This window comes from Perca fluviatilis, chromosome 2 (genome assembly GCF_010015445.1).
Source record: "Perca fluviatilis chromosome 2, GENO_Pfluv_1.0, whole genome shotgun sequence".
Taxonomy (NCBI): Eukaryota; Metazoa; Chordata; class Actinopteri; order Perciformes; family Percidae; genus Perca; species Perca fluviatilis.
In genome coordinates, this window is record NC_053113.1 from 26,914,461 (window position 1) to 26,940,226 (window position 25,766).

Consider the following 25,766-nt stretch of genomic DNA (forward strand, 5'->3'; position numbering starts at 1 on the left):
TTGAGTTGAAGTGCACCACAATGCTACATGTGCTTTGTGAATGACAATGTGTTTACAGTTTTGCACAAAGAGTGATTCCGATTTGCTAGTTGTGTCTAACCACATGAGAAGTGTTTAAAGTTCTGCAAACTGTGTGATTCAATCAATAAAGTGGTTTGTACACTTGCAACTTTGGTTTTGCAAATGGATTTTAGTGTTTTAGCAATTCAGAAATACTGTAATATATTTTATTTACTTTCAGATAAACATGTGTTACTATGCCTGAGGTGGTTAATATGGTCACCAGCGGTTTACTCTTTCTCCTTAAGGCCCTGACACACCAACCCGACGGCTGACCGTCGGCAGAAAAGGCAGTCGGACTGATCAGTCGGCTCCCCGAGGTCCAAAAAGTGCCTTGGAACACACCAAAGCGACGCCGACTTGAGCGTACATTCTGCGCGTGTGCGAGACATAATACAAAAAAATTACCGGAAATGACGAACGCGTCACGAGGAACTGGATTCTCCAGCTGACCATAATGGAGGCTTGTTCTAAATACGATCTTGTATTTTATGAAAATAGTTCACTGAAACGTGTTTCTGAAAACATTTTAAGCGAGAAATAGGCCATGCAGTTGCTGAATCTGTCTTCATTTCAGATCGACAAAGGTCAGTTTAAAAGATTTTCGTCAGATTTTGAGAGGCGTTCATCACTCATCCCGTTAGCACTCCACCAATCAGATTGGTCATTGAGTCCGACTGCCCGCCCTCTGACTCAGCAAGTCAAGTCGGCCAAAATGAAGGCCGACGGACGACGGCACGGAACACACCAAACAGACTTGAGTCACCGACCTCACCAGACTGTCCGACGGAGGATTATCAGGTTGGTGTGTCAGGGCCTTTAGGAAACAATAACAAACCGCAAATAATCATACAGCTTGCACCCATGGATGTAATGTATTAATGTTTACGCCGTTTGCGTAGACACTCTTTTGCCTCTTACCTCGCCTACGACGGGCGGCAGCCTTTTGCGATGCAGTTTCTGTTGCGGCTACAGCTTTCGGTGCGCCGCGTCCAAGTCGTACCTTCGCCGGTAAAGCATCCGGGCTCTCAAGATTCTGTTTAAATGCCTCTCTGTAATAACGATTCCTTGCAATACCAGGCTTTTTAGAATGTCTTTGTAACTCATTCACAGCCTAAAATACAATTCAATCAAATCAAATCATCTCTGTCCATGACTGCACCTTTAGCTTGCTCTGGGTAGCATGTGCCCCACACAGGTATAGCAGAACTGCCTGCATTATAGTTAGGCTACGTCATTATCCCCAAAATACTATTTTGTGTCCACAAATTAGTATTTCGTGGCCACAAATTAGTATATTGTGGACACAAATTAGTATATTTTGGCCACAAATTAGCATTTCGTGGCCACAATTATTATTATAATTTTTCTGGATGTCATGTCTGGGGCTCCGTATCCTCATACAGTATATCCTTATAACTATAGTTATAAGGATGCTCAGTGTGGTGTTTGAGGGAGATCAAAGATCAGTTACCGGGGTAAGTGAACATCTTCCTTTATAGTAAAACCAAGTTCTCAGATAAAATTATAGTTTAAGAGGAGATTTAAAGACGTGTAGAATTTGAAAAGTTATGACTGACGCCCTCCTGTGATAGTATTAAAATAAAAACTGTGGCAGACAGCAATGCAGGCCATGTTCAAGTATGGCCTGTGAGCTTTGTGCATGTCATACATAACTCTCTTATTTCCTTGCCTCTCTTTAGTATCCTGAATATAGTAAATGTTTTAATCCTGAGATGGAAAAATCAACATAAGAAAGTACAACACAGAGCTGCAATACTTAAACAACAGATTAAACACATCTGCTGAAATCTGGTTTAATGCAGGTTTATCATTACATTTTGTTGTATTTTCTTGGTTTGCGCCAAAGTAATTTGTGCCTTTTAAGGAAAGTCATTTATTAAAAAATATCAGCAGGAATGTCAGACCAACATGGACAGGATATCAGTTGTTTAACTGTCAAGGATGGATTGATTTTATTTGGCTCACTTGCAGACAGAGACTATTATTACAAAACAAGAACAAAAAGACTAACTTATTAATGGACCCAGTACTTGGCCACAGTGGGGTTACAGTGCGCAGGTCTCCCCGTGCAGCTTCGACACTGCAGCAGATGTGTAAGGGCCTGGGTTTAGTGGACATTTGGAGAATCCTGAATCCCTGTAGGAGGGATTATACTTTTTTTTTCACCAGTCCACAAAATTTATATATATATTTTTTTAATTATCTAAACCATTCATCCCCTCAGTGATTGGCTGCTCAATAGAAAGTATACTAATTTATGACCATGCCTGTGTGGGCCTAGATCTGTTACCCCACAGTGAAAGGCAACGCTCTTACAGGTGGCGGCTTAACTCTTCGATCTTACAAGATCCAGAAAATATTGAATGGATGAAGGCAGGGTTAGAAGTATACATAGAGACTAATTGGTTCTCTGTAACATCTGTGGGTGTGGCCTGGGAGGCCCTTAAGGCTGTCCTTAGGGGTCGTATTATTCAATATACCTCATTTGTCAAGAAGTCAAGAGCAAAAGAATTGGAAAAGAGAATTAAAAGCACGGAATTGGAGCTGAAAAGACATATGGCAGGAATTTCTTCTGTTTTAGTCTAGGCAAACTTATTTTGAGTCAGGGGATAAAACAGGAAATCTACTTGCTAGGTATATAAAAGAGCGAGAACAAACTTTCACCATCCCAGTGATAAGATCGCCAGCAGGGGACACACTAACTGCAACTGCTGATATTAACATGACTTTTAGAGATTTTTATATTATACTCTACAGCTCCACTTCCACCTCCATGGAGGAAGAAATCCTTGCTTTCCTAGAGCCATTAGAGCTTCCGAAACTGTCAAGTAGACAGAATGAACTTCTAGATGCTGACATTACAGTGGAAGAACTCATAGAAGTAATCAAGGCACTCCCGGCAGGTAAAGCACCAGGCCCAGATGGCTTCACGGCAGAATTCTTTAAAAGCTTTGCATCAGAGCTCCACTTTTCTATACGCTGAGTCACTGGAATTACCCCCAACTATGAGACAGGCACTGATCACCCTTCTCCTTTTAAAAGGGGAAAGATTTTTGGGATTTTAAAAATTATCGCCCAATTTCTCTAATTCAGATGGATGTGAAAATTCTCTCAGAGGTTCTAGCCAACCAGTTGAATAAGGTTATAACATCTCTGATTCACCCCGATCAAATGAGATTTATTCATGGCCGCAGTTCCTCTGATAATATAAGGCGCTTTATCAACATTATGTGGACAGTGGCTGATGCCCAATCCCCTAACATAGTAAAGTCATTTATCTGGAACGGTAAGAGACCCCGCTTGTGATGGCTATGGACATTTCTGTTATCTGTTTGTTCATTTCTGTTGCCTGTATTATTGATTTCTGTTGCCTGTATTATTGATTTCTGTATGTTTCCTGTGTTTGTATGTTTATTCTGTAGTTTTCTGTTCCGGTCTTGTAAATGTATCCTGTGTTGTGTATTGTGGTCTGTATATATTTTGTTGTGTTCCCTGTTGTGATTTTCTTTATGTTCTGTTTCCTGTTTTATTTTGATAGTCTGTTTTCTGTTTTGTCTTGTCCAATTTACTTCCTGTGTTTGCCCTCCTTTGTTGATTGTCCTGCCCCGCCCTGATGTGTTTCATCTGTTGTCTCACCTGTTCCTGATTTACTCATCACCTCATGTATTTAGCCTCTGTGTTCCCTTTGTCTCTTGTTAGATCGTCTTGTGTTCTTCCCTGTGACTTGTGTTTGTCCTGCGTGTGTCAGTTTGCTCCTGCCTGTGTTTTACCTGTCAGTTTATGGTTTCGAGAGTTTTCCAGTCTTTGTACTGCCGTTTTTTGTTATATTAAATCCCTGAGTTCAACCATTATACCTGCCTCCCTCTGCATTTGGGTCCTCTTTCTTCTGCCATACACATACCACACCGCTTACATCTTAGAAAGCTGCAGAGACCAATTGACAGAGGATTAGGATTACCTAATATGCTGTTTTATTACTATGCTTTTAATTTAAGACATTTAGCCCACTGGACACTCCCTCCAGAGAGGGCACCACCCTGGCTCTGTATTGAGCAGTCGGTTGCTCCAGTACCACCACTCCAATGTTTGTCCATAAACCTAACAAGAGAAGCTAAAACTCATCCAATATTCACCAACCTGAAAGGGATGTGGATTAAAGTTGCCAGGATGTTTAAATTTGACCCTTTTTTGAATGTATGCTCTAGTATCTGGTTGAATCCAAAATTACGTGTTAACAAATCCCCTATTTGGTAGAAGGATTGGATTGAGAGGGGCATTGTTACTCTGGGAGATCTTTATTACAACAATACTATGAAATCCTTTGATGACCTTGTGCAACAATTAGGAATCCCCAAGTCACAATTTTATAGATACTTACAATTACGTCACATGCTTTTGGGGATTTTTAGACCCAACACAACAGCTCCTAAAACAGCTGGGTTCCTAGAAGAGATATTAAGGTGCTATAGTCAAGGATTCAAGGCTTCTGTGTATTACTCCATGTTGATTCAGACACCAGGGGACGGGGCCATACTAGCTCTTAAGAGCATATGGGAGAGGGACCTAAGTCTGACTGGAGGAGGATAAGTGGATAAAGATATGTACAAACATAAAAACCATGTCAAGAGATGCAAGAGTACGTTTAATACAATTTAAGATATTGCATCGCTTTTATTGGACCCTGTCTAGACTGTTTAGATTAGGTCTGATCGCAAATCCCAAGTGCTGGCGATGTAAATCTGAAGAGGGTCATCTTTTACATGCTTTATGGTCCTGTGACAAAGTGCAAGAATTTTGGACATGGATACACAGTCTCCTTATTGAGATATCAGGGATTCCAGTAGACTTCTGTCCCAGACTATTTGTTTTAGGGGAAGATTCAGTATTAACCGAAGGGAGTAATACATAAACAATTGGATCCAAACCAGCGTCATGATAGGCAGACAGATACTTCTTAGAGGGTGGAAAACCGACGGAGTTCCCTCGGTCCTAAAGTGGACTGTTGAATTGGCAAGAGTGGCAGCATTTGAAAGGATGTCTTATAAGACATTTGGAAAACTAGAATTCTATGACAAAAAATGGGGAAAATATTTGTCATTCAATGAAGGAAGAAAAGAGACTGTTTATTGATATAATTCCTTGAGAAAGGCATTCACGGTATTTTGTTTTGGCCATGTATTTTTTTTGTGTGTGCATGTGGTATGGTATTGAATAATTGTACCTTCTATTAGTTATTGTTGATAGGTTAATTTTGTTTCTTCCTAACATGCACAAGAAATCTTATATGGGGTCTAAATCTATGTGCAACCAAGGCGAATCTGTTGGTGGTGAGGTGTTCTGTTTGGTTTTTGGGTGAGGGGTGGGTGGGAGGTGGTGTTGTATATGTATCTGTATGTATGCTTTATTCAAAAAATTAAAAAACTGTTAATCACAAATAAAACAAGAACAAAAAATTAAAAACATTAATTATTACTTCACTGTAGCTTCATAAGAAATCATTAAGATGTAATCTGGTAGTGGCACTCAGAGACTGAGCTCTGGACGTTCCTGGAACACAGGGATTGTCCATCTCTGTGTGTGTCGCAGGTAGCATGTTCCCTCTCTTCACATTCTGGTGTTTTAACATAATTGTCAATAGATAGCTCAATCACATAGCTTTAGATGGCTTGTTGTGTGCTTCATGCAGGTGGTGTTAGTGTCATGGCAGCAGAATGAACGGTGAATGCTGCGATGCTGATTTGGCGCTTGACTTCCTCCCAGGCCTTCTCTGGATCAGCTGAGTTCTCGATGTCAAACAATGCATCATAGATCCCAGGGAAAGACTCCCCTGCGTATTTATTATGGCTGCTGGGAGCAAAAATCACATGCCTGAAACAGAGAAGGTGATATACAGTCAAACTTTCTGTTACCTGGTTGGGACCCATTAAGGACACTGCAGCTAGTAAAAATCACTACTTGTGATATAATTGCAAATATTTATACAGGGTGAGAGCAATCTGTAGCAAAGAAACTATGTCACTGAAAAGTAGGGAAACCAAAATTTAAAAAATGCAGCAAAAAAATGTGTCAGATGACAATAACAGAAGGAATTTTGTGCCATTCCTTTTTTCATTGTGGAATATACAACATATGTTGAATAAAGGAATGTAAACTACCGGTCAAAAGTTTGGGGTCACTTAGAAATTTGCAAAAGTGTTCTCCAATGTTTTCTCAGTTAGCCTTTTAAAATGATATCAGATTAGTAAACAGAATGTGCCTTTGGAACATTGAATGAATGGCTGCTGATAATGGGCAATGTAGATATTGCATTAAAGATCAGCCACTTCTTTCTACAACAGTCGAGAACGCTTTTGCAATTATGTAAGCACATAATGTAATCTGAAAAGGGCTGCCCTGATTAAAAAAACAATGCAACTGATCTCAGCTGGTATTCTGTCTGTAATGGAGTGGAATGGAAAGGTCTAAGTGACCCCAAACTTTTGACCAGTAGTGTAAACTTTGCTTTAAAGTAGGAGAAAATGTGAACTTGGCAAGAGTAATGATGCAAAGCACAGATACACTGTAGTATAATTCACATTCTCCACTATGGGGGCACATTTACAGCAGCACATGCAGTTTTAAAATGAGGTTCTAGCCTCTGAGGTACACCACAGCACAGTGTTTTTCTTTATCTTCACCTCTTATATGATAAACAACGTCATCCAACGGTCAGTTGCAAAAAATAGATCTGCTGATCAAACAGAACTTAACTATGCTTAAATTAAAAGTGTGTGGGAGAGAGATAATGGACATTCAACAGAGGCAGCATTAATGTCATTAGTAACACCTGTGCTTTTCCTACTATGACATGTCTAAATGTCCGCTGTGAAAAATATTTGACGGATTAACTGTTATGAAACCAGTGATGCTGACCTACTGTAAATCTAACTGACCATTACAGAGCTTGTGTGTGACTAACCTGTAGAAGGGTCTGCCAGGTAAGCCCAGGGGGTCTATGAAGGCTCTCTCCAGGTACATGAGCTGATCATTCATGACACGTACCTGCAGAGGACTGATACACACATGCACATGAAATGCCTTGCACACACACTTGACTGGTCCTGACTTAGTGTCCACTTTATTATTACACACGCACAAACAATCCAATACAGCTGTTATGCCTTAAAGTCTATTTTCATGATGAGTTTTTTATTTTGTCATAGAGGTCTGAATTACATTAGATGTTTTAGTATTAAGGTTATAGTTAGTGCTGGTGTTGGTCTATGCAATTTTAATCTTATATCCTTTTTTAGGTAACATCTGTCCAGGAACTACAAATAAAAATAACCTCCTGGCTAACTCTGGTGCATTAACAGCAATTTGTATCCCTATTAAATATACCAATGAATAAATAAAATACTGGACTAAATTGTATTCAGATGTGTTTCTACTATTCTGCCACCCTCATGTATTAAAATGCAAAAGGCAAAACATTTGAACAGCTCTCAATATCATGTAATCCAGTACAACACCACTTTTAACTAGGACTTCATTGATAAACATATAATTGAATTTACACATTTCTGACACTGTCAACACAAACTGAAAATTATAAACTTCATAACGGAAGAATTCATGGCAGAACTGTTTGATTCCAATAGATTGTACAGGTGTACAAAGTAAAGTACACTGAGTGTACATTTCGAAGCATAACCTAGAGCATTCACACCAACATATTTCAGCATTTGTTTGGACACTCTTACTCTTCTCTGTTGAGAATCTGCAGGCGCTCATGGAAGTCCCTGGCTGCAATGGTGAAGTTCTCAACAGCAGAAAACAAGGAATCTGAAAATATAGGAAAAAAGAAATTAAATGCAAGGACATTCTTGTAAAAGTCAGTGGGTTGGCTAACTCGTTCAAACATTTTAACTACACTTAAACTTAATATTTAATTAGCATAGTCAGCGCACACACTGACCAAAATCAACTAACCAAACGACACCGCATACATCTTCATCTCCTCTGGGTGTCTCTGTGCCAGCTGTGCGATACTCTGTGCATACTTCCTCAGTGAATCTGCATACTGGTTGACATCAAGAGGGAGGAGCAGGGAATCGGCCAATCGGAAGATGAGCCCGCCTCTCACCTGGGCCACTGCCCGAAGCCTCTTGAAGGAGGGGTCATAAAACTTCTCCACTATTTCAAAGGTTTCATACACACTGTGATAGACTGGATAACTGCTGTACCGCTCTGTTATCTGAAAGCACAGAGGATATTTCACTGAGTCCATGGAGGCTCACAGTAACCCTTTACCATAAAGATACGTTCCTCACTTTCTATGTATGCTCTAACCTTAACTCAACCCTTCAGTTAAGACAAAATGGACATGCACTATACTGTAAGCTTACAATAGTAAATGTAAGTAAACACATACAGCAATATATTTGAATATAATAACGGTGAGTAATGTTAGGTGCAGCATGTCTTACCTTGTTCTTGGTGTATCTGGCTCTACCTGCAGCAATTCCAAGACGGATAAAATAGGCCTCAAAATCACTGCCTGACCCGAGCTTATTGATCCTACAGTAGGACAGAAAGACAGACAGACTGATTTAGTGATTTGTTTAATTAATTTCTTGATTGTTTTAATGATTAGCCAACAAATTTTACATTCCAATGTTGTTTTAAACCCAACACATGGCCATACGGAGACATGAGACATACATCTTTGCATATTTCTCCAACAGTTGCATTGAAGAAGTAGTAATCATCTTGTTGTTTTTTTTATTGTGGGTTTTGTTGTTAGTTCGTGTACACCCTGACCAGAACAAGCAACTTTGTACCTGGGTGCATTGCGGTCATTTGTCCAGTTGTCCCTCTTATGCCAACTATCGTACAGAGAAACACCTTCCTCTCCTTCTTCTGGACTGGCTATCTACACGCAAACATAGAAATAAAAGAGAAAGACAGGAATACAGCATACAGTAAAAGTGAGCATGAATGGCAATATGTATTCACTCAAATCAATTTCAGATGTACCATTTCTATATATGTATATATTGTATACGTCTGCTCACCTGCTTGGTGATGTCGTACACTAAAGTGTGTAGAGACGGAGTGCAGTCAACCCTCAGTGTGTACATGCCTGGAATTCAATTATTTTTTCATTTCATTTCATTTATTTATTTATTTAAACAGGGACAACGTACAATATACATTAACCTTAGACAGGAGAGATGCATTATACCAGGTTGTAGCACATGTGCTAGTTTCCACCTGTAGTCCCTGGGCAGGCTGATGTCAACAAATGAATTTAATAACACATTTATCCAAAAACCAACATTAAAATGATCACACCCTTCATTCATTCCTCAGCATTCATTTACAAATACACTCCCACATACACATCAATTACTATACATTATGTGAGCATGATTGTTTTAAAAGAATCCATTTTTTGGCCCGATATGAAAAAATGTTAAAATTTGCACGTTATCAGCTCTGTTGGCAACTTATTCCACTGTCTGATAGCCACATTTGAGAAAGCTGAGCTGCCGAATGCTGTTTTACACTGAGGAATCCTACACTCGCCCCGAACAGTCGACGAGTCGCTCGAGTTGTAATTTCTGAGCTCAGTGAGATATGCTTTTTAACCGGAGGAGCTGCAATACCATTTATTATCTTGAACAAAAGACAGAGATTTGAATATATGATTATGTTTTCAAAACTTAATATACTATGTTTTTTAAGAATATGACAGTGGTGAAATAGCCGAGATTTCTTGTCATGAACCTTAAGAGAACTTTTGTACAATGATTCCAGGGGCCTTAATGCTGTTTTACATGCCTGTGACCAACTTGTCATGCAGTAACGAAAGTGCGGAATTATCATCGCATTTAGATATAAATTAGATGCATCTATGGTCAAAGAGTTCCTAATATATCTAAACTGTGCTATGTTGATTTTCAACGTGTTGGTTATCTTTTTAATATGTTTTTTGAAATTTAAATTTGGGTCAAGAATGACTCCTAAATATTTAATTTGGTCAACACTTGATATTTCCTGACCTTCAATTATGATTTTTGGATCAGTTTTACATGACGAGAGCTTATGGCGGTTTGTAAAAAACATAGAGACCGTTTTGTCAACATTCAAAGTTAAATGAGAGTTTTTTAGCCAAATAGAAATCTTTTTCATTTCCTCAGTTAACTTTCGGGCAACATCCTTAGTAGTTTTACCATGAATATACACCACTGTATCATCAGCGTACATTATCATTTTAGTATTATTACACACAGACGGAAAATCATTAATATAAAGAGAAAACAACAAGGGCCCTAATGTAGAGCCCTGCGGCACACCCATAGTGCATGCTCGTAAGGGAGATGATACATTATTTATCGATACACACTGCTGCCTTGCACTGAGAAAAGATTGAATCCAATTAATTGTACTTATACTAATAGAGAAATGTGTTAATTTATCTATCAGTAGTTCATGGTTTACTGTATCAAATGCCTTACGCAAGTCAAGAAAGACTGCCCCTACAACTCCTCCGCTATCCAGACTTGATTTTATTTCCTCTATTAAATAACAACATGCTGTCTCCGTTGAGTATCGTTTTCTGAAACCAAACTGGAGAGGATGTAATGCAGCATTGTAGTCAAGATGTTCCACTAGCTGCGCTGCAACCACTTTTTCAGAGACTTTGGAGATAGTGGGAAGGATGCTTATAGGTCTATAGTCAGAGACCTGGAGCTTGTCGCCTGACTTGTGTATAGGCTTTACTATAGCTGTTTTCAAAGCTGTAGGAAAAATACTTTCATTTATAGACTGATTTATAACTTTAGTTAGCACTGGAGTTAAAATTTCCTTGTGCTCTTTTGAAAACACAGAATCAATGGCAAAAATGTCCTTAGATTTACTATTATTTAAGTGTGATATTACTTTTAAAACTGTCCCTTCTTCTACATGAGATAATTTAAAGAGAGACTCATCACAAGTAAAGTTATATACACAAGTTGATTTCGGGAACGTGTCTGCCAGGTCCCGCACAGAATCTAAAAAATAATCATTAAAATGTGTTGCCACCTCTGTATTGTCATTTAGAATAACTCCATTTATTTTCAGTTACACACACACACACACACACACACACACACACACACACACACACACACACACACACACACACACACACACACACACACACACCAAAACTAATACAGCCTCATCAACATACATAACATACATACATCAACATGTCTATAATTTTAGATATAGATAGCTACATATAGATTTTGAGCTGTCCACACAAACACACTCACCCTCAATGGCAGAGTCGGCATTTATGTAGGCCACAGCTCTCTCCTGCAGCAGCTTGGCATTGTCCTGTTAAGAAGAATCGAAGCGTGGTCAGTGTGTGTGTGTGTGTGTGTGTGTGTGTGTGTGTATGTTTGTGTGCGTGCATGTGTAAGTGTGTGAGGGCATATTGGTTGGTCTATGAGTACCTCTGCCCATTCTGTAGATCCCTGCAATCCAAACTCCTCTGCATCCCAGCTGGCAAATATTAAAGTCCTCCTAGGCCTCCAGCCTACACACACACACACACACACACACACACACACACACACACACACACACACACACACACACACACACACACACACACACACACACACACATACACGCACACACACACACACACACACACACACACACACACTCAATAAGTACTCTGACCATTGACACCATTATTCGCTCACACACTTGCAGAGACAGACCTTTACTGAGCAGCCTGCCAGCGCTTCTCACAGTTTCGTGGACCACTGCAGCACCAGACATGGGATCAATTCCTCCAAACACCCAGGCATCCCGGTGCCCTCCCAGAATCACATACCTGTCTACACTCACACAGACACACACACACACACACACACACACACACACACACACACACACACACACACACACACACACAGATACACACAGCCAACAACGACAACAACAACAACAACAACACATTAACGGTGGTATAATAGAAAGAGAGACAAATTATGAGAATTGCTTTAATAATTTTACACAGTTTTTGTATTTGTGTTGTTTACAGTATTTGTTTTCTCTAATATACAAATGCAACCAAATAGTTCATTCTAGCACAGAGCCTTTGCACCAAAAACAGGCACTTGCTCAAGATACTGATGCACTGTATTTTTTGACAGTTTTGATCGAAGCCTGAGTGTTTAAAATAGAGTAAAGCCACTAAAGTTCCTGACCAAAAGGCATTTAAATTAGTTCATTCTCCTTATTCTGTTATGACTATATCAGTATTATCCATATTGGCATAATTAGTGTTACTCGCATCTGTTGGTTGTGTGTACAATGTTGCGAAAAGCTTTGATGAATGATTAGAGACGGTTGGGTTGTGGTACCGTACCTGGCTCCAGAGCTCCTCTAATCCTGCCAATGACGTTATAGATTCTGGTAAGCTGGTTGTTAGTGTGGATGTTCATACGCACCTTCCTGAGACAGACAGATTAAGGAAGGGGTGATGCACACACAGGGGAGAAAGAGATACAGCAACAAAGAAAGAAACACAGGGGAAACAGATCAATAGAGTTACTTTGAACAAGAAATGACTAACCTGAGCAGAATTTGGAAATAGAAAACATTCACAAAGAATGGTGTTTTTCGATTCTTTTGTGAAAGTTTATTCTTTTTGTTGTTGTTGTTATGGAGGCTGTTGCTCCAGAAATCCACAAAACACTCACCACAGTTCAAAAGCACAAAAAGGACCTCATTACTGTTGTACATCCTTAATTTGTGCAGCTTGTTTGTGTGTGGATGTGTTATGTATGTCTCTCACACACAGGGGTTACAACGGCCTCCATTGTATGTCAGTGTTGGCTACTTGCCACTGGGTCACTAAAACTGAACAAGACAAAAAGCAACAAAAGGGAAGAAGCAATCCAAACACTAATAAAGCCACTAAAGAGTGAAGACAGCAGTGAAGCAGGAGAAGAGAGACGATCAACTGGTGAGGAAAGAGTTTTATTGTGAAGAAAGTAGGTGGAAGGGAGAATCACATTATCACAGGATCGAGTGGACACAAGTGATCACTGTGACACTGGACATAAAAGCTTAATGTAAGCACTTACTGGCTCTTGAAGTCATCCGTAAAGCCTGGACCAATCTTGTAGGAGACATTCAGAGCTCCTTTCCAGTTGTTGGGTGGAATCAGTCCTCCCATGTTCCTGTTGAACAATAACTGTAACTGTTATTTAATAATTTACATATTCTTAAAATACAAATCAGCTGCTAATTTCATTTAGGGAGCCCAATAAAAATGTTTCATGCTCTTAATTCAAGATTCCATGATGATGATAGCGTCTGTCTGTCTGTCTGTCTGTCTGTCTGTCTGTCTGTCTGTCTGTCTGTCTGTCTGTCTCTCAGTAGGTCCACCAGTTTGGGCCAGACTGAAATATCTCAACAACTATTGGATAGATTGCCATGAAATTTTGCAAATACATTTTAATTAAGGTTAAATTTTAATAGCTTTGTTAATCCCCTGACCTTTCACCTAGAGCCACCATCAGGTCAATGTTTTTTGTCCAATAATTTGCTTAATGACTGTATACCTTCTAAACCTGTGACATCCCATCAGCTTCAGCTAACCCTAAATTAAGGTGAACGCTACCTAATTATCAGCATGTTAACATTATCATTGTGTGCATGTTAGCATGTTGACGTCAGCTTCACAGAGTCGCTAGCGTGGCGGTAGACTTTTTCCAAATGGCACTGCTCTGAATGACTGCATATTGGATCATGGAAAAGTGTAAAAAAGAAAAATAATTTTACTTGAGCAGGTGAATTGCATCATGGAAGCCAATTGGATGCACAGGAATCTTTGGAAGTCCCACTGCATCCTCAAGGCTGAATCTGTAGGTGTATTCTGTAAGAGAGCAGACTTTGTGACATAAACTCACACACATGTATGCACTCATACTGGCTGTAACCCATGTAGTGTATGAATAGGCACACAGAGATACACACCTTTAGCGGGGTACCCTGGTGTGAGTGGGTCTCCTGCTCCATTCAGGTTGAGAACATTCCCTCTCTGAACTCCTCCACCGGGTAGGTTCCAGCCATCAGGGTAGGGCTACGCACACACACACACACACACACACACACACACACACACACACACACACACACACACACACACACACACACACACACACACACACACACACACACACATTTATTTGAATAGACAGATTGCATTTGTATCCAGGATTCAAATATTAACAGAGATGATGTACTGTACATTCTTGAATCACTGAATAATTCTCGTAGAATCTGCTACTGTTTCGAATTATGATCCAGATCATGAATTTGCAGTTGTTGTTGGTAGACTCTGCCAACAATGAAGGCTTGTTTTAAGGCTTGTCATCCAAAATATACGCAACCTCTACTGCATTAACAAATTATAAACAAAAATACTCTGGTTAAAATGTTGCAGAATACTCTACCTGGACTCCAGCAGCCCAGTAATCTGCTGGATCTGAGAACATAATGATTCCCTTTGCTCCAGCTAACATGGCGTTTTTCACCTGTTGGAGCAAGACAGACAGAGAAGTGAGTAATTTTGAACAAAAAAGTGTACAAAATGTTGTTTATTGCTGTCCTTTTTTTTCTGTGTGCATAACAAAATATTGGCAATTGGTTTGACACTGACGAATAGCATTAAATATTAAAAGATGTGTGATATTTTATATTTTAAAATTCCTGCATGTAACTGTATTCAGCTGTTTGTCAGATGTAAGTTTTCAGCACATTTAACCTCAGGTATCCTTTTAATTACTTATACAATACTCAGTGACTGACAGAAATTATTGGTAACACTTTACTTGAAGGTATCTACATAAGAGTGACATGACACTGTCATGAACACATGACACTGTCATGACACAGTCATGACACATGAACCCTAACCCTAACCCTAACTCTAACCCTAACCATAACTTGTCAGGACAAAAACCGAATGACACTTACTAAAAGAAGAGTTATGTCATAAACGTTTATGACATTTTTATAATGTTTATGACACGTTCATGACAGTGTCACGTCATTCTTATGTAGATACCTTCAAGTAAAGTGTAACCAAATTATTCAACAGGGTTGTATGTATGACCAAGAACTTTCCTACCTTATTGCCTCTGAATATTTTTCCATATCTGACGATGACAATCTTCCCAGTAACATTGATGCCCATCTCCCTCTCTAACTGAAAAAAGTCTTCTGTACGACCATAGTTAACATACACCAAATCCCCCTGCAGAGAGAGAGACAGTAAGAGGAGACATCTTAGATTATCAGAGAGTGGAGGATTGGGATGGTCAAGGTTTAAAATCCATGTTCACTTTACTTTACTGTAACTACTGCAGTGAAGATATTTAAACATTATTCTTCTTGTCAGTAAGATAAGTTTGAAGGTGTGTGGATGTGTGTACCTCAGGTTGTCCTTTGGCAGAGAAGGCACTGTATGGAGGCACAATGTTAGAAACATCTTCATAACCTGCTGGAACTGGCTCAGCCAAGGAAGTGTTAAAAACCTGTGAATGAAAGATGAGCACAGATTAAATTAGAGGAAATATTGAGGAGATAGGCAGCCCTTTATTCTCTGTGGTAAATGCCTGGAAATCTTTAATGTATCCACTGTCAACTCTGAGAAATAAGCAGAGGTGGAATGTAACTTAATTTACTCAAATACTGTACTTTTAAGTAATTTAAGTTATTTGTAATTTACTTGAGTATCATAGTTTCTTGCTACTGTATACTTCAATTCCACTTCATTTATCTGACGGCTACAAGCTACTTTAAAAATTAAGATTTTCATCATAGATTAAACCATTGCTATTTATTTATTAGTTGAATAATCAATTAACTGATTTATATTTTGATAATTGGTAAACAAAAGTATGTTCTAATGCAAAAATGCCAAACATTTCATGGTTCCAGTTGTCAAATGAATTATTTGAATGTTTTATTTATTTTATTTTAATTTTTGTCGTAGCTTCTCCAATGGTTGGACATAACAAGCAACGCGAAGGTGTCACTGTTGCCTCTGGGTTATTTTATTTTATACAGCATTTCTCACTATTTTCTATTTTCTTTACAAACCAAACAATCCATCAATGACTGGAGAACATAATCAGCTGATTATGCCATAGTATATATAATCATTTCTTGCAGCTCTAGCTTAATAACATAGTTAAAAATTAATTAGCTGCACCTCAGCCAACTACAACAGGATGCTGCTTCAGTCATAGGGGTCATGTTCTGCACTGAGTAGATCTGTGTGCAGTTCAGTGAATTGTTGTCATCTGAAATGTAAAACCTTATTGTGTTAAAGTACCTGAATGCATAGCAGCATGCTGAAATATGGCCGTGCAGTAAACCCTGGTCTGTTTTCTCTTGTTTGCCTCTGTGCGATATCATTATCTCTACTAATTAGACACATACAGAGGTTTATCTCCACAAGGCTACATATAAAAGGACCTTGGACTTGAATAAGCTGTATTGCAGTGTTGTATGGAGGTGGAGAGGAGGCCTGGAGCAATATCAGGCTGTGTTTTTAAAGAATCTGTATGATCTTCATGTGCACGCTGCAACTGTTTTATCTCCCACAACAGACTGAGAAGTAGTCACGGGGCTTGGACTGTTATTGTTCATGTGCTTGAGAAAATTACAATTCCTTTGAAGTTGTAATCACCAGGGGGGTTGGGTGTGGAGAATGGAGTATTAAATGGGTTGGCATCACAAAAGCCTATCATTAAACTAAAGTGTCCATTAAAATTAGTTTCTGTTGAGTTAAAAAAGGTTCCTCTTAAATCCAGAAACACGTCTTTTGCAAATAGTCATTTTAAATCATTTAAGTGGTAGCTGTAGAATAAACTGGCTCTGACTGCTATCCTAATTCTATAATAAGTCCCTTTCCGACTGGAGGGATTTTTGCAGATCCTAGAACATAAAATGACTAGAACCATTTTTTTCTCGTGTTCCGACTGGACCAATTTGGGGATTATTAAGTTCCTCTGGCCACAGTTCCTGTAACTCTTTCAGCTCCTACTTCAGGGTAGGGTCTTTCCCTTTTCCCTTTTCTGCATCTTTTTAATATTGTATTAACTTAACTGTTTAGCATGCCTTCTACTTTTGTAAACAGGTCTTAAGTTCTTTTGTTGCGTTTTACTTTGATATAAATAAAATATTTAATAGAAAACTGGGTTACTACAGTTATTTGTACATGCACACATGAAGGTAGGCCTACCTGCTTGATTAAAAAGATCAGCAGCAGGTTAAATGGCTGTGGTATCATAACAAAATATTGTGGTGGTTATGGCTGTTATAATAACAAAAGGTCTTTTGTGTTCACACAGCCATCTAATCACACCTGTTGACATTCTTGTGAATTGTTGGTGTTATCGTCACAAAAGGTCTACACTGGCATTCCGAGAACTTTGTCTGAACTCCATTGCCCCTCCTATAGCCCCTATGGCCACTTGGCCAGTGCGAATGCAAATGGTTAGTAAAACTGTTTAGAAGTGGGCTGTTCCTCTAACTACTACGTTCCTGTAACTACTTGGTCAGAAAGAGGCTATAGATGGGAACTAACAATAATGACAATATTGCACCAGAGACGAGTACAGAGGTTTTTGCAAGTCTTGTCTTTTATAGAAAGGTTGAAATTCAATTTGGGCAAAGTATGAGTGCATTTGGCTGGATGTGTCCATGTAGGCCTATTGTACCTCACTGCCAAGCTGATCAACTATTGAGATGTAGTTCGGCTGTGATTTGTTGGGATAGGACAACAGGACGTCATAGGGCACCATCTCCACTGAGTCCAGTCCAAACTCCAGCCACTCTTTCCTGATCTGCTCTGCATATCTCAGATTCTGCTCTGTACCAGCCAGGTGGGGGAGTCGTGTAAATTTCCTGTGGAGAGGATGTAAACAGTCAGTCACAGGACTAGCAGTCACTTACAGAATGAAAATGTTTTTTTAGAAAAAAAGTAGGCTTATGTTCATGCAAAGCTGTTGTTGTAACCTTGACTTCACATGAACGCAGCATGGATCCATAAGTCTAAAAAGCCTTTTTACAACAAACATTTTGACTTGTCCAATGACAGCTGTTACTAATTAACAATGGCTCTGTTCTGTTCACGTGTCCCAGTAGGCCTAAGTCAGGACAGTGTGAAACAGCAAACCAGCAAGCATAATACCAGCTATACATTAAACTGAAACAGCTACATGGAATACAACCATCACTCATTTGATTATTTGAACCTGTGCTTTTCTTAATGTGACGTGTCAAATTGGGAAAGAAACTTGGTTTAGTGAGTTGTCCTGAAGGAAGCCCAGCCTAAGGAGGGGTCTTGGATTACAGGAGAGGTTGGTTGGTTGGATGGACAGGACAGGTTTAGTGTGTTAGGCTACCTGAGGTGCTCTCTGATCTGGTCCGACTGCATTTCATCCAGAAACTCCCTCAGATACTTGCTGGAAGCAATCTGGTTTGTAGTGTTTGTAGTGGGCTTTGCAAACCATCCTACAGCGATCTCACACACACACACACACACACACACATTCACACACACACACACACACACACACACACACACACACACACACACACACACACACACACACACACACACACACACACACACACACAAACTCACAAACACACAAACAAACACACACACACACACACACACACACACACACACACACACACACACACACACACACACACACAGTACAGACCAGACAGTTCAACAACAGTGTCACCACCGTATTACTTGATGAAAAGTATAAAAAGTAAAAAAGTATGATTTGATGAAAAGAAGAAATTACAATAATACAAGTCGGACAAAGCATTGCTTGAACACAGTTTTCAAAACTCTACAGACTTACACAACAGCTCCTAAAACAACTGGGTTCCTAGAAGAGATATTACAGTTTTTTTCGATTGCTAAACGACAGTGGGCACAACTGGAGTCACATGTGCAAAACTCTAACTACAGTCTGCACAGCAGCAGTTCATGTGGACCAAACTCTAGTTAATTTTTCATTGCTTGAACACAGTTTTCAAAACTCTACACACTTATCCCATGACTTTAAACACAACGTGCAAAACACTGTAGATTTACAGCACTTTGTTCAAATGCTAACACACTGCTGTCAAAACTGTAAACCACACATTCAAAACAGAATAGATTTCAGTCTGGTGCCTATCAAACACTGCTGATTGCAATTTTAGCTGAAAGCCTAAGCAGGTGTCTTGTTTTAGACTAGTTAGTGAACATATATGGTATTTATACAAAGAAAGCTCAGAAAGTCTTTTTTTGTATACAAACACCAAATAAGAATGAAACAATCATACACTGTACTGTTTGAGAGAAACGGGTAAAAGAGCAAAGATACCAATATGTCCAGGTAAGATGTCTGAGGTTATGTACACAGCTATAAAAAAAAGTGAAAAACACAATATCTTTACAATAGTAAAACTGCATTCTTACTGTTTTTCAGAAAGTAATGGAGGTGAAAGCAACAGAAACACCACATTCATTTCTATTTAGAGATGATGCAGACATCCAATGTGATGAAGAAAACTTGCCACATGATGCTGGAGAGAGGCAGGATTAGTCACACTATTCGTTGGTACTGTTATGTACCTTTAGTTTTTTTCCCCAGTAATTCCATAAATTACTAGAGACAAAATACTTTATTGAAGAAAACTGCTGATTTTCATTCCTTCTTGTTTACCTTGTGTAAAAATTGGTATGCTATACAATCTATATTTTTTCCTTAAATAAACTGTTGAGTAGTGTCAAGTCACTCAAATTGTTCAAACTGTAAAGATGAGAAAGTTTGTAATTTCTGTATTGGTGTTTGATGATTGTGTTTTTACCCTCAGTGTGTTCTGAGTGACAGTGTGTGTTATCTCAGTGAGGCCTGTGCATAGTGTTTGGCTGCACTGAGCCTGTTTTAAGACGTGTGTTAAGAGTTGTGTTGCTTTGAATGAGTTTTGCAGGTGATGTGAACTGTTTAGCTCAGGTGACTGTAGGTAGTGCAGACTGTAGTTAGAGTTTTGCACATGTGACTCCAGTTGTGCCCACTGTCGTTTAGCAATCGAAAAAAACTGTAAGGTGCTATAGTCAAGGATTCAAGGCTTCTGTGTATTACTCCATGTTGATTCAGACAGCAGGGGACAGGGCCATACTAGCTCTTACAGTTTTTTTCGATTGCTAAACAACAGTGGGCACAACTGGAGTCACATGTGCAAAACGCTAACTACAGTCTGCACAGCAGCAATTCAGGTGGACCAAACTCTAGTTTGTTTTTCATTGCTTGAACACAGTTTTCAAAACTCTACACACTTATCCCATGACTTTAACCACAACGTGCACAACACTGTAGATTTACAGCATTTTGTTCAAATGCTAACACACTGCTGTCAAAACTGTTAACCACACATTCAAAACAGAATAGATTTCAGTCTGGTGCCTATCAAACACTGCTGACTACAACTTTAGCTGAAAGCCTAAGCAGGTGTCTTGTTTTAGACTAGTTAGTGAACATATACAGTATTTATACAGAGAAAGCTCAGAAAGCCTTTTTTTGTATACAAACACCAAATAAGAATGAAACAATTATACACTGTACTGTTTGAGAGAAACAGGTAAAAGAGCAAAGATACCCCTATGTCCAGGTAAGATATCTGAGGTTATATACACAGCTATAAAAAAAAGTGAAAAACACTATATCTTTACAATAGTAAAACTGCGTTCTTACTGTTTTTCAGAAAGTAATGGAGGTGAAAGCAATAGAAACACCACATTCATTTGTATTTAGAGATGATGAAGACATCCAATGTGATGAAGAAAACTTGCCACATGATGCTGGAGAGAGGCAGGATTAGTCACACTATTCTTTGGTACTGTTACGTATGTACCTTTAGTTTTTTTTCCCAGTAATTCCATAAATTACTAGAGACAAAATACTTTATTGAAGAAAACTGCTGATTTTCATTCCTTCTTGTTTACCTTATGTAAAAATTGGTATGCTATACAATCTATATTTTTTCCTTAAATAAACTGTTGAGTAGTGTCAAGTCACTCAAATTGTTCAAACAGTAAAGATGAAAAAGTTTGTAATTTCTGTATTGGTGTTTGACGCTAGTGTTTTTACCCTCAGTGTGTTCTGAGTGACAGTGTGTGTTATCTCAGTGAGGCCTGTGCATAGTGTTTGGCTGCACTGAGCCTGTTTTGAGACGTGTGTTAAGAGTTGTGTTGCTTTGAATGAGTTTTGCAGGTGATGTGAACTGTTTAGTTCAGGTGATTGTTGGTAGTGCAGACTGTAGTTTGAGTTTTGCACATGTGACTCCAGTTGTGCCCACTGTCGTTTAGCAATCAGAAAAAACTGTAAGAGCATATGGGAGAGGGACCTAAGTCTGACTGGAGGAGGATGAGTGGATAAAGATATGTACAAACATAAAAACCATGTCAAGGGATGCAAGAGTACGTTTAATACAATACAAGATATTGCATCGCTTTTATTGGACCCTGTCTAGACTGTTTAGATTAGGTCTGATCGCAAATCCCAAGTGCTGGCGATGTAAATCTGAAGAGGGTCATCTTTTACATGCTTTATGGTCCTGTGACAAAGTGCAAGAATTTTGGACATGGATACACAGTCTCCTTATTGAGATATCAGGGATTCCAGTAGACTTCTGCCCCAGACTATTTGTCTTAGGGGAAGATTCAGTATTAACCGAAGGGAGTAATACATAAACAATCGGATCCAAACCAGCGTCATGATAGGCAGACAGATACTTCTTAGAGGGTGGAAAACCGAGGGAGTTCCCTCGGTCCAAGAGTGGACTGTTGAATTGGCAAGAGTGGCAGCATTTGAAAGGATGTTTTATAAGACATTTGGAAAACTAGAATTTATATGACAAAAAATGGGGAAAATATTTGTCATTCAATGAAGGAAGAAAAGAGACTGTTTATTGATATAATTCCTTGAGAGGCATTCGCAGTATTTTGTTTTGGCCATGTATTTTTTTTTTTGTGTGTGCATGTGGTATGGTATTGAATAATTGTACCTTCTATTAGTTATAGTTGATAGGTTAATTTTGTTTCTTCCTAACATGCACAAGAAATCTTATATGGGGTCTAAATCAATGTGCAACCAAGGCGAATCTGTTGGTGGTGAGGTGTTCTGTTTGGTTTTTGGGTGGGGGGTGGGTGGGAGGTTGTGTTGTATATGTATCTGTATGTATGCTTTATTCAAAAAAATAAAAACCTGTTAATCACAAAAAAACTCTTTCAGCCCGGTGCATTTCAAACACTGCTGATCGCAATTATTTCTTGTTTTAGACTTGTTAGTGGACACATACTGTATCTACAGTATATAGGGAAAGCTCATAAAGCCTTTTTTTGAAAATAATGGAACATCAAATAAGAATGAAACAGTTATACATTGTACCGTTTGAGAGAACTAGCGAACAGGTAAAAAAAGCAAAGATACTAATATGTCCAGGTATGTCTGAGGTTACATACACAGTTGTGAAAATGTGAAAAACACTTCCTTTACTATAGTAAAACTGCACACGTATTGTTTTTTGACAAAGCAATGGAGGTGTAAGCAATGGGAACACCACAGTCATTCGTATTTCTAGATAATGTTGGTTCATGGCAAGAGAAGACATCCAATTTGTTGATAAGAAAAACTTGTAAAACTTCTGGACTATTAAGTACCTTTAGTTTGTAACATTTCCAGTAATTACATAAATTACTACAGACAAAATATAAATATCTATTTACTGTAGGTAAGCAAACTGAGGATTTTCATTCATTGTTGTTTACCTCAAAACTGGTATAAAATAAAAAATAAAATAATTTCACTCTTTTCTTATAGCAATTATTGATTAGTGTAAAGCCACTTAAATGATTTAAACTGTAAATAAAAGTTTGTATGTTCTGTATTGGTGTTTGACGCTAGTGTTTTTACTCAGTGTGTTCTGAGTGACAGTGTGTGTTATCTCAGTGAGGCTTGTGCATAGTGTTTGGCTGCGCTGAGCCTGTTTTGAGACGTGTGTTAAGAGTTGTGTTGCAGGTGATGTGAACTGTTTAGTTCAGGTGACTGTTGGTAGTGCAGACTGTGGTTAGAGTTTTGCACATGTGGCTTCAGTTGTGACCATGCAGTGTCGTTTAGCAATCGAAAAAAACTGTAAATCATAACAAAAGTTTGCTATTATGCTAGAAATTATATTTCAAATGGAGTTGTGGTTATGGACAGCGTGTGTGAACCTGCTGTGAGCAGGCAGACGTGAAATGTGTCAGAGTAGTGACGCGCACACAAACACACACACACACACACACACACACACGCACACACACACACACACACACACACACACACACACACACACACACACACACACACACACTCACACACACACACACACACTGCCACCTTCAAGGTTCAACTTAAACGGCGAGTATATTTGATAGCGTATCAGAGTTACAAAATGTTATCTCCTTATATTTTATTTCAGCACCTGCCTTTACCATTTACACTTGTAATCAACAACAAACACGCAGAGCATAGTATATATCACTTGGGCTTCATTACATGACGGTCCTGTTTAAGTTTGTGCTGTGTTATCATGTCTTACCTATGATGAAGCCCAGCAACAACAAAGCTGTCACAACCACAATCCTCCCGATCCACCGAATTAGCCTGCTCTCCTTTCTCATGTTAAAGCAGTAGGCTACGTCCCAGAGACTGAACGCACCGACACCGCTGACTCTGCAGAACACGCTCGCAGAGATAGAGAGTAATTTGTTTAAGTAGTGCACAGTGAGATAGAGTGAGGCAGAGAGAGGGAGGGGGGGCGAGCTGACGTCTGGCAAAGAAAGAGGCACTGGGTGACAAGTTGCAGAGAAACACAAAGAGGGAGCTAGTTATATGTCTTGTGCACCTTGGTCATTCATGTGCTGACTCAGTATTACTCAACCCGAGACTAGATGGCCAAGAATGAGCTGTATTTAACAATTCAGCAAGGAGTCAAAAGTGACTCTTTACTGAGCAACACGGAATCATCAGATACCTCTCTACTCAACTCATGTGAAAAAGTTGTTTTGCAGTTGCTAGAATCAAAAAGGAATGCATATGATCCAGGATCCATGGTGATGAAATCCTTTTTGGTCATACAATATGGCCTTCACAATCAGCGGAACATATGAGACATTTTGGACCAACATTTTGGACAATGCTCACTCCCCACCAACACCAAATTAGGGAATATCTTTTGGAAGAATGAATGTTTGAAGCCAAAGAGCGCTGATGCTTTTCTGGAGGCTCACCAACACCTTATTACTGTAACACACTTTATGTTGGTTATCCTAATTTGTGACCCAAATTTCCTCAACAGTCTATTGAAGTTCAGCTGGTTACCTGGCACTAAGATATACGGGTGGGTAGATAGGAAATCATATAATTAACACAAGCTGCAGATGCTTTTATTCATATACAAAAGTTAAAAATGTGTTGGCCGGGTTGGCGCACATATACTGGGAGGTTTATTCCTTGACGCAGAGGTTCAGGGTTTGAATCTGACCTATGATGATTTCCTGCATGTTTTCCCCCTCTCTCCCCTTTCTTACCTAGCTCTCCTATCAAATAAAGGTGGAAAAGCCCCAAAAAGAATCTTTAAAAAAAAAAAGTTACAAATGTGCCTCATCATCACATACTGTATCTGTGGGAGCCCAAGATAAGAAATGCATAAAAAATAGACAAGATATAATAGAAATACTCACAGTAAGTAACTATTTGGACTGAGTCAACATTTTAAAGTAGTATATCATAAGTGAGTTAAAATGTAGTAATTTGACTTAGAAAGTCAACCTTCTGCCCAGTCAAAATGGACTTACTATGAATATTTATTTCTATCATGCAGAACTTTTCATCTTTTTTTCTCCTTTTTTTCTGGCAGAACTGGGCTTCCGGCTTCCCGATTCATCTTTGCTGGTTCACTGCCGCTTCAGTCAACATAAAGTTAAAATATAAAGTAAGTCAGTCACCAAAACTTCTAATCAACCAACAAAACAGACAATAAACAATATTTCGGTTATGAATCTTACAGAAGAAGCCGTGTTATAGAATGAGTCATGGTTTATTAAAGTTTGGCTCACTTCGGTTCCAATTCAGGACGAAACTCAAGTTACAGCACCGGTGTACTGGTGCTGGTCATATAATTAGAATATCATGAAAAAGTTGATTTATTTCAGTAATTCCTTTCAAAAAGTGAAACTTGTACAATGTATACATTCATTCCTCACAGACTGATATATTTCAAGTGTTTATTTCTTTTCATTTTGATGATTATAACTGACAACTAATGAAAACCCCAAATTCAGTATCTCAGAAAATTTGAATATTGTGAAAAGGTTAAATATTGAAGAGACCTGGTGCCACACTCTAATCAGCTAATTAACTCAAAACACCCTGCAAAGGCCTTTAAATGGTCTCTCAGTCTAGTTCTGTAGGCTACACAGTCATGGGGAAGACTGCTGACTTGACAGCTGTCCAAAAGACGACCATTGGCACCTTGCACAAGGAGGGCAAGACACAAAAGGT

At 38.9% G+C, this 25,766-nt stretch overlaps 1 protein-coding gene across 2 annotated transcripts; it reads right to left on the reverse strand.

Annotated features, from left to right (window-relative positions):
• Window positions 1-5,174: 5,174 nt before the first annotated feature.
• naalad2 (N-acetylated alpha-linked acidic dipeptidase 2) lies at window positions 5,175-23,976 on the reverse strand. Of its 2 annotated transcripts, XM_039789811.1 has the most exons (20): window positions 23,803-23,975; window positions 18,558-18,666; window positions 17,871-18,057; window positions 15,576-15,677; window positions 15,272-15,397; window positions 14,595-14,675; window positions 14,116-14,221; window positions 13,921-14,014; window positions 13,221-13,316; window positions 12,500-12,585; window positions 11,847-11,966; window positions 11,574-11,656; window positions 11,391-11,454; window positions 9,141-9,208; window positions 8,907-8,998; window positions 8,553-8,643; window positions 8,056-8,320; window positions 7,827-7,908; window positions 7,043-7,135; window positions 5,175-5,952 (listed from the first exon to the last, which is right to left on the reverse strand). In XM_039789811.1, exons 1-20 carry the CDS (start codon window positions 23,882-23,884, stop codon window positions 5,763-5,765), a joined length of 2,217 nt encoding a protein of 738 aa, XP_039645745.1. In that variant the 5' UTR covers window positions 23,885-23,975; the 3' UTR covers window positions 5,175-5,762. The 2 variants fall into 2 exon arrangements, with proteins under 2 accessions (XP_039645745.1, XP_039645755.1); XM_039789821.1 differs by lacking the exons at window positions 5,175-5,952; window positions 7,043-7,135 and having other exon boundaries at window positions 8,042-8,320; window positions 23,803-23,976.
• Between the last annotated feature and the right edge of the window lie 1,790 nt (window positions 23,977-25,766).

Excerpts from the sequence above, each read along its gene's own strand:
- naalad2 (XM_039789811.1), bottom strand. The coding sequence starts at position 23,884 with ATGAGAAAGGAGAGCAGGCTAATTCGGTGGATCGGGAGGATTGTGGTT. Across the intron at positions 14,222-14,594 it reads ACTGGGCTGCTGGAGTCCAG|CCCTACCCTGATGGCTGGAA; the intron begins GTAGAGTATTCT and ends GTGTGTGCGTAG. Across the intron at positions 7,909-8,055 it reads GATGTATGCGGTGTCGTTTG|ATTCCTTGTTTTCTGCTGTT; the intron begins GTTAGTTGATTT and ends CTATATTTTCAG.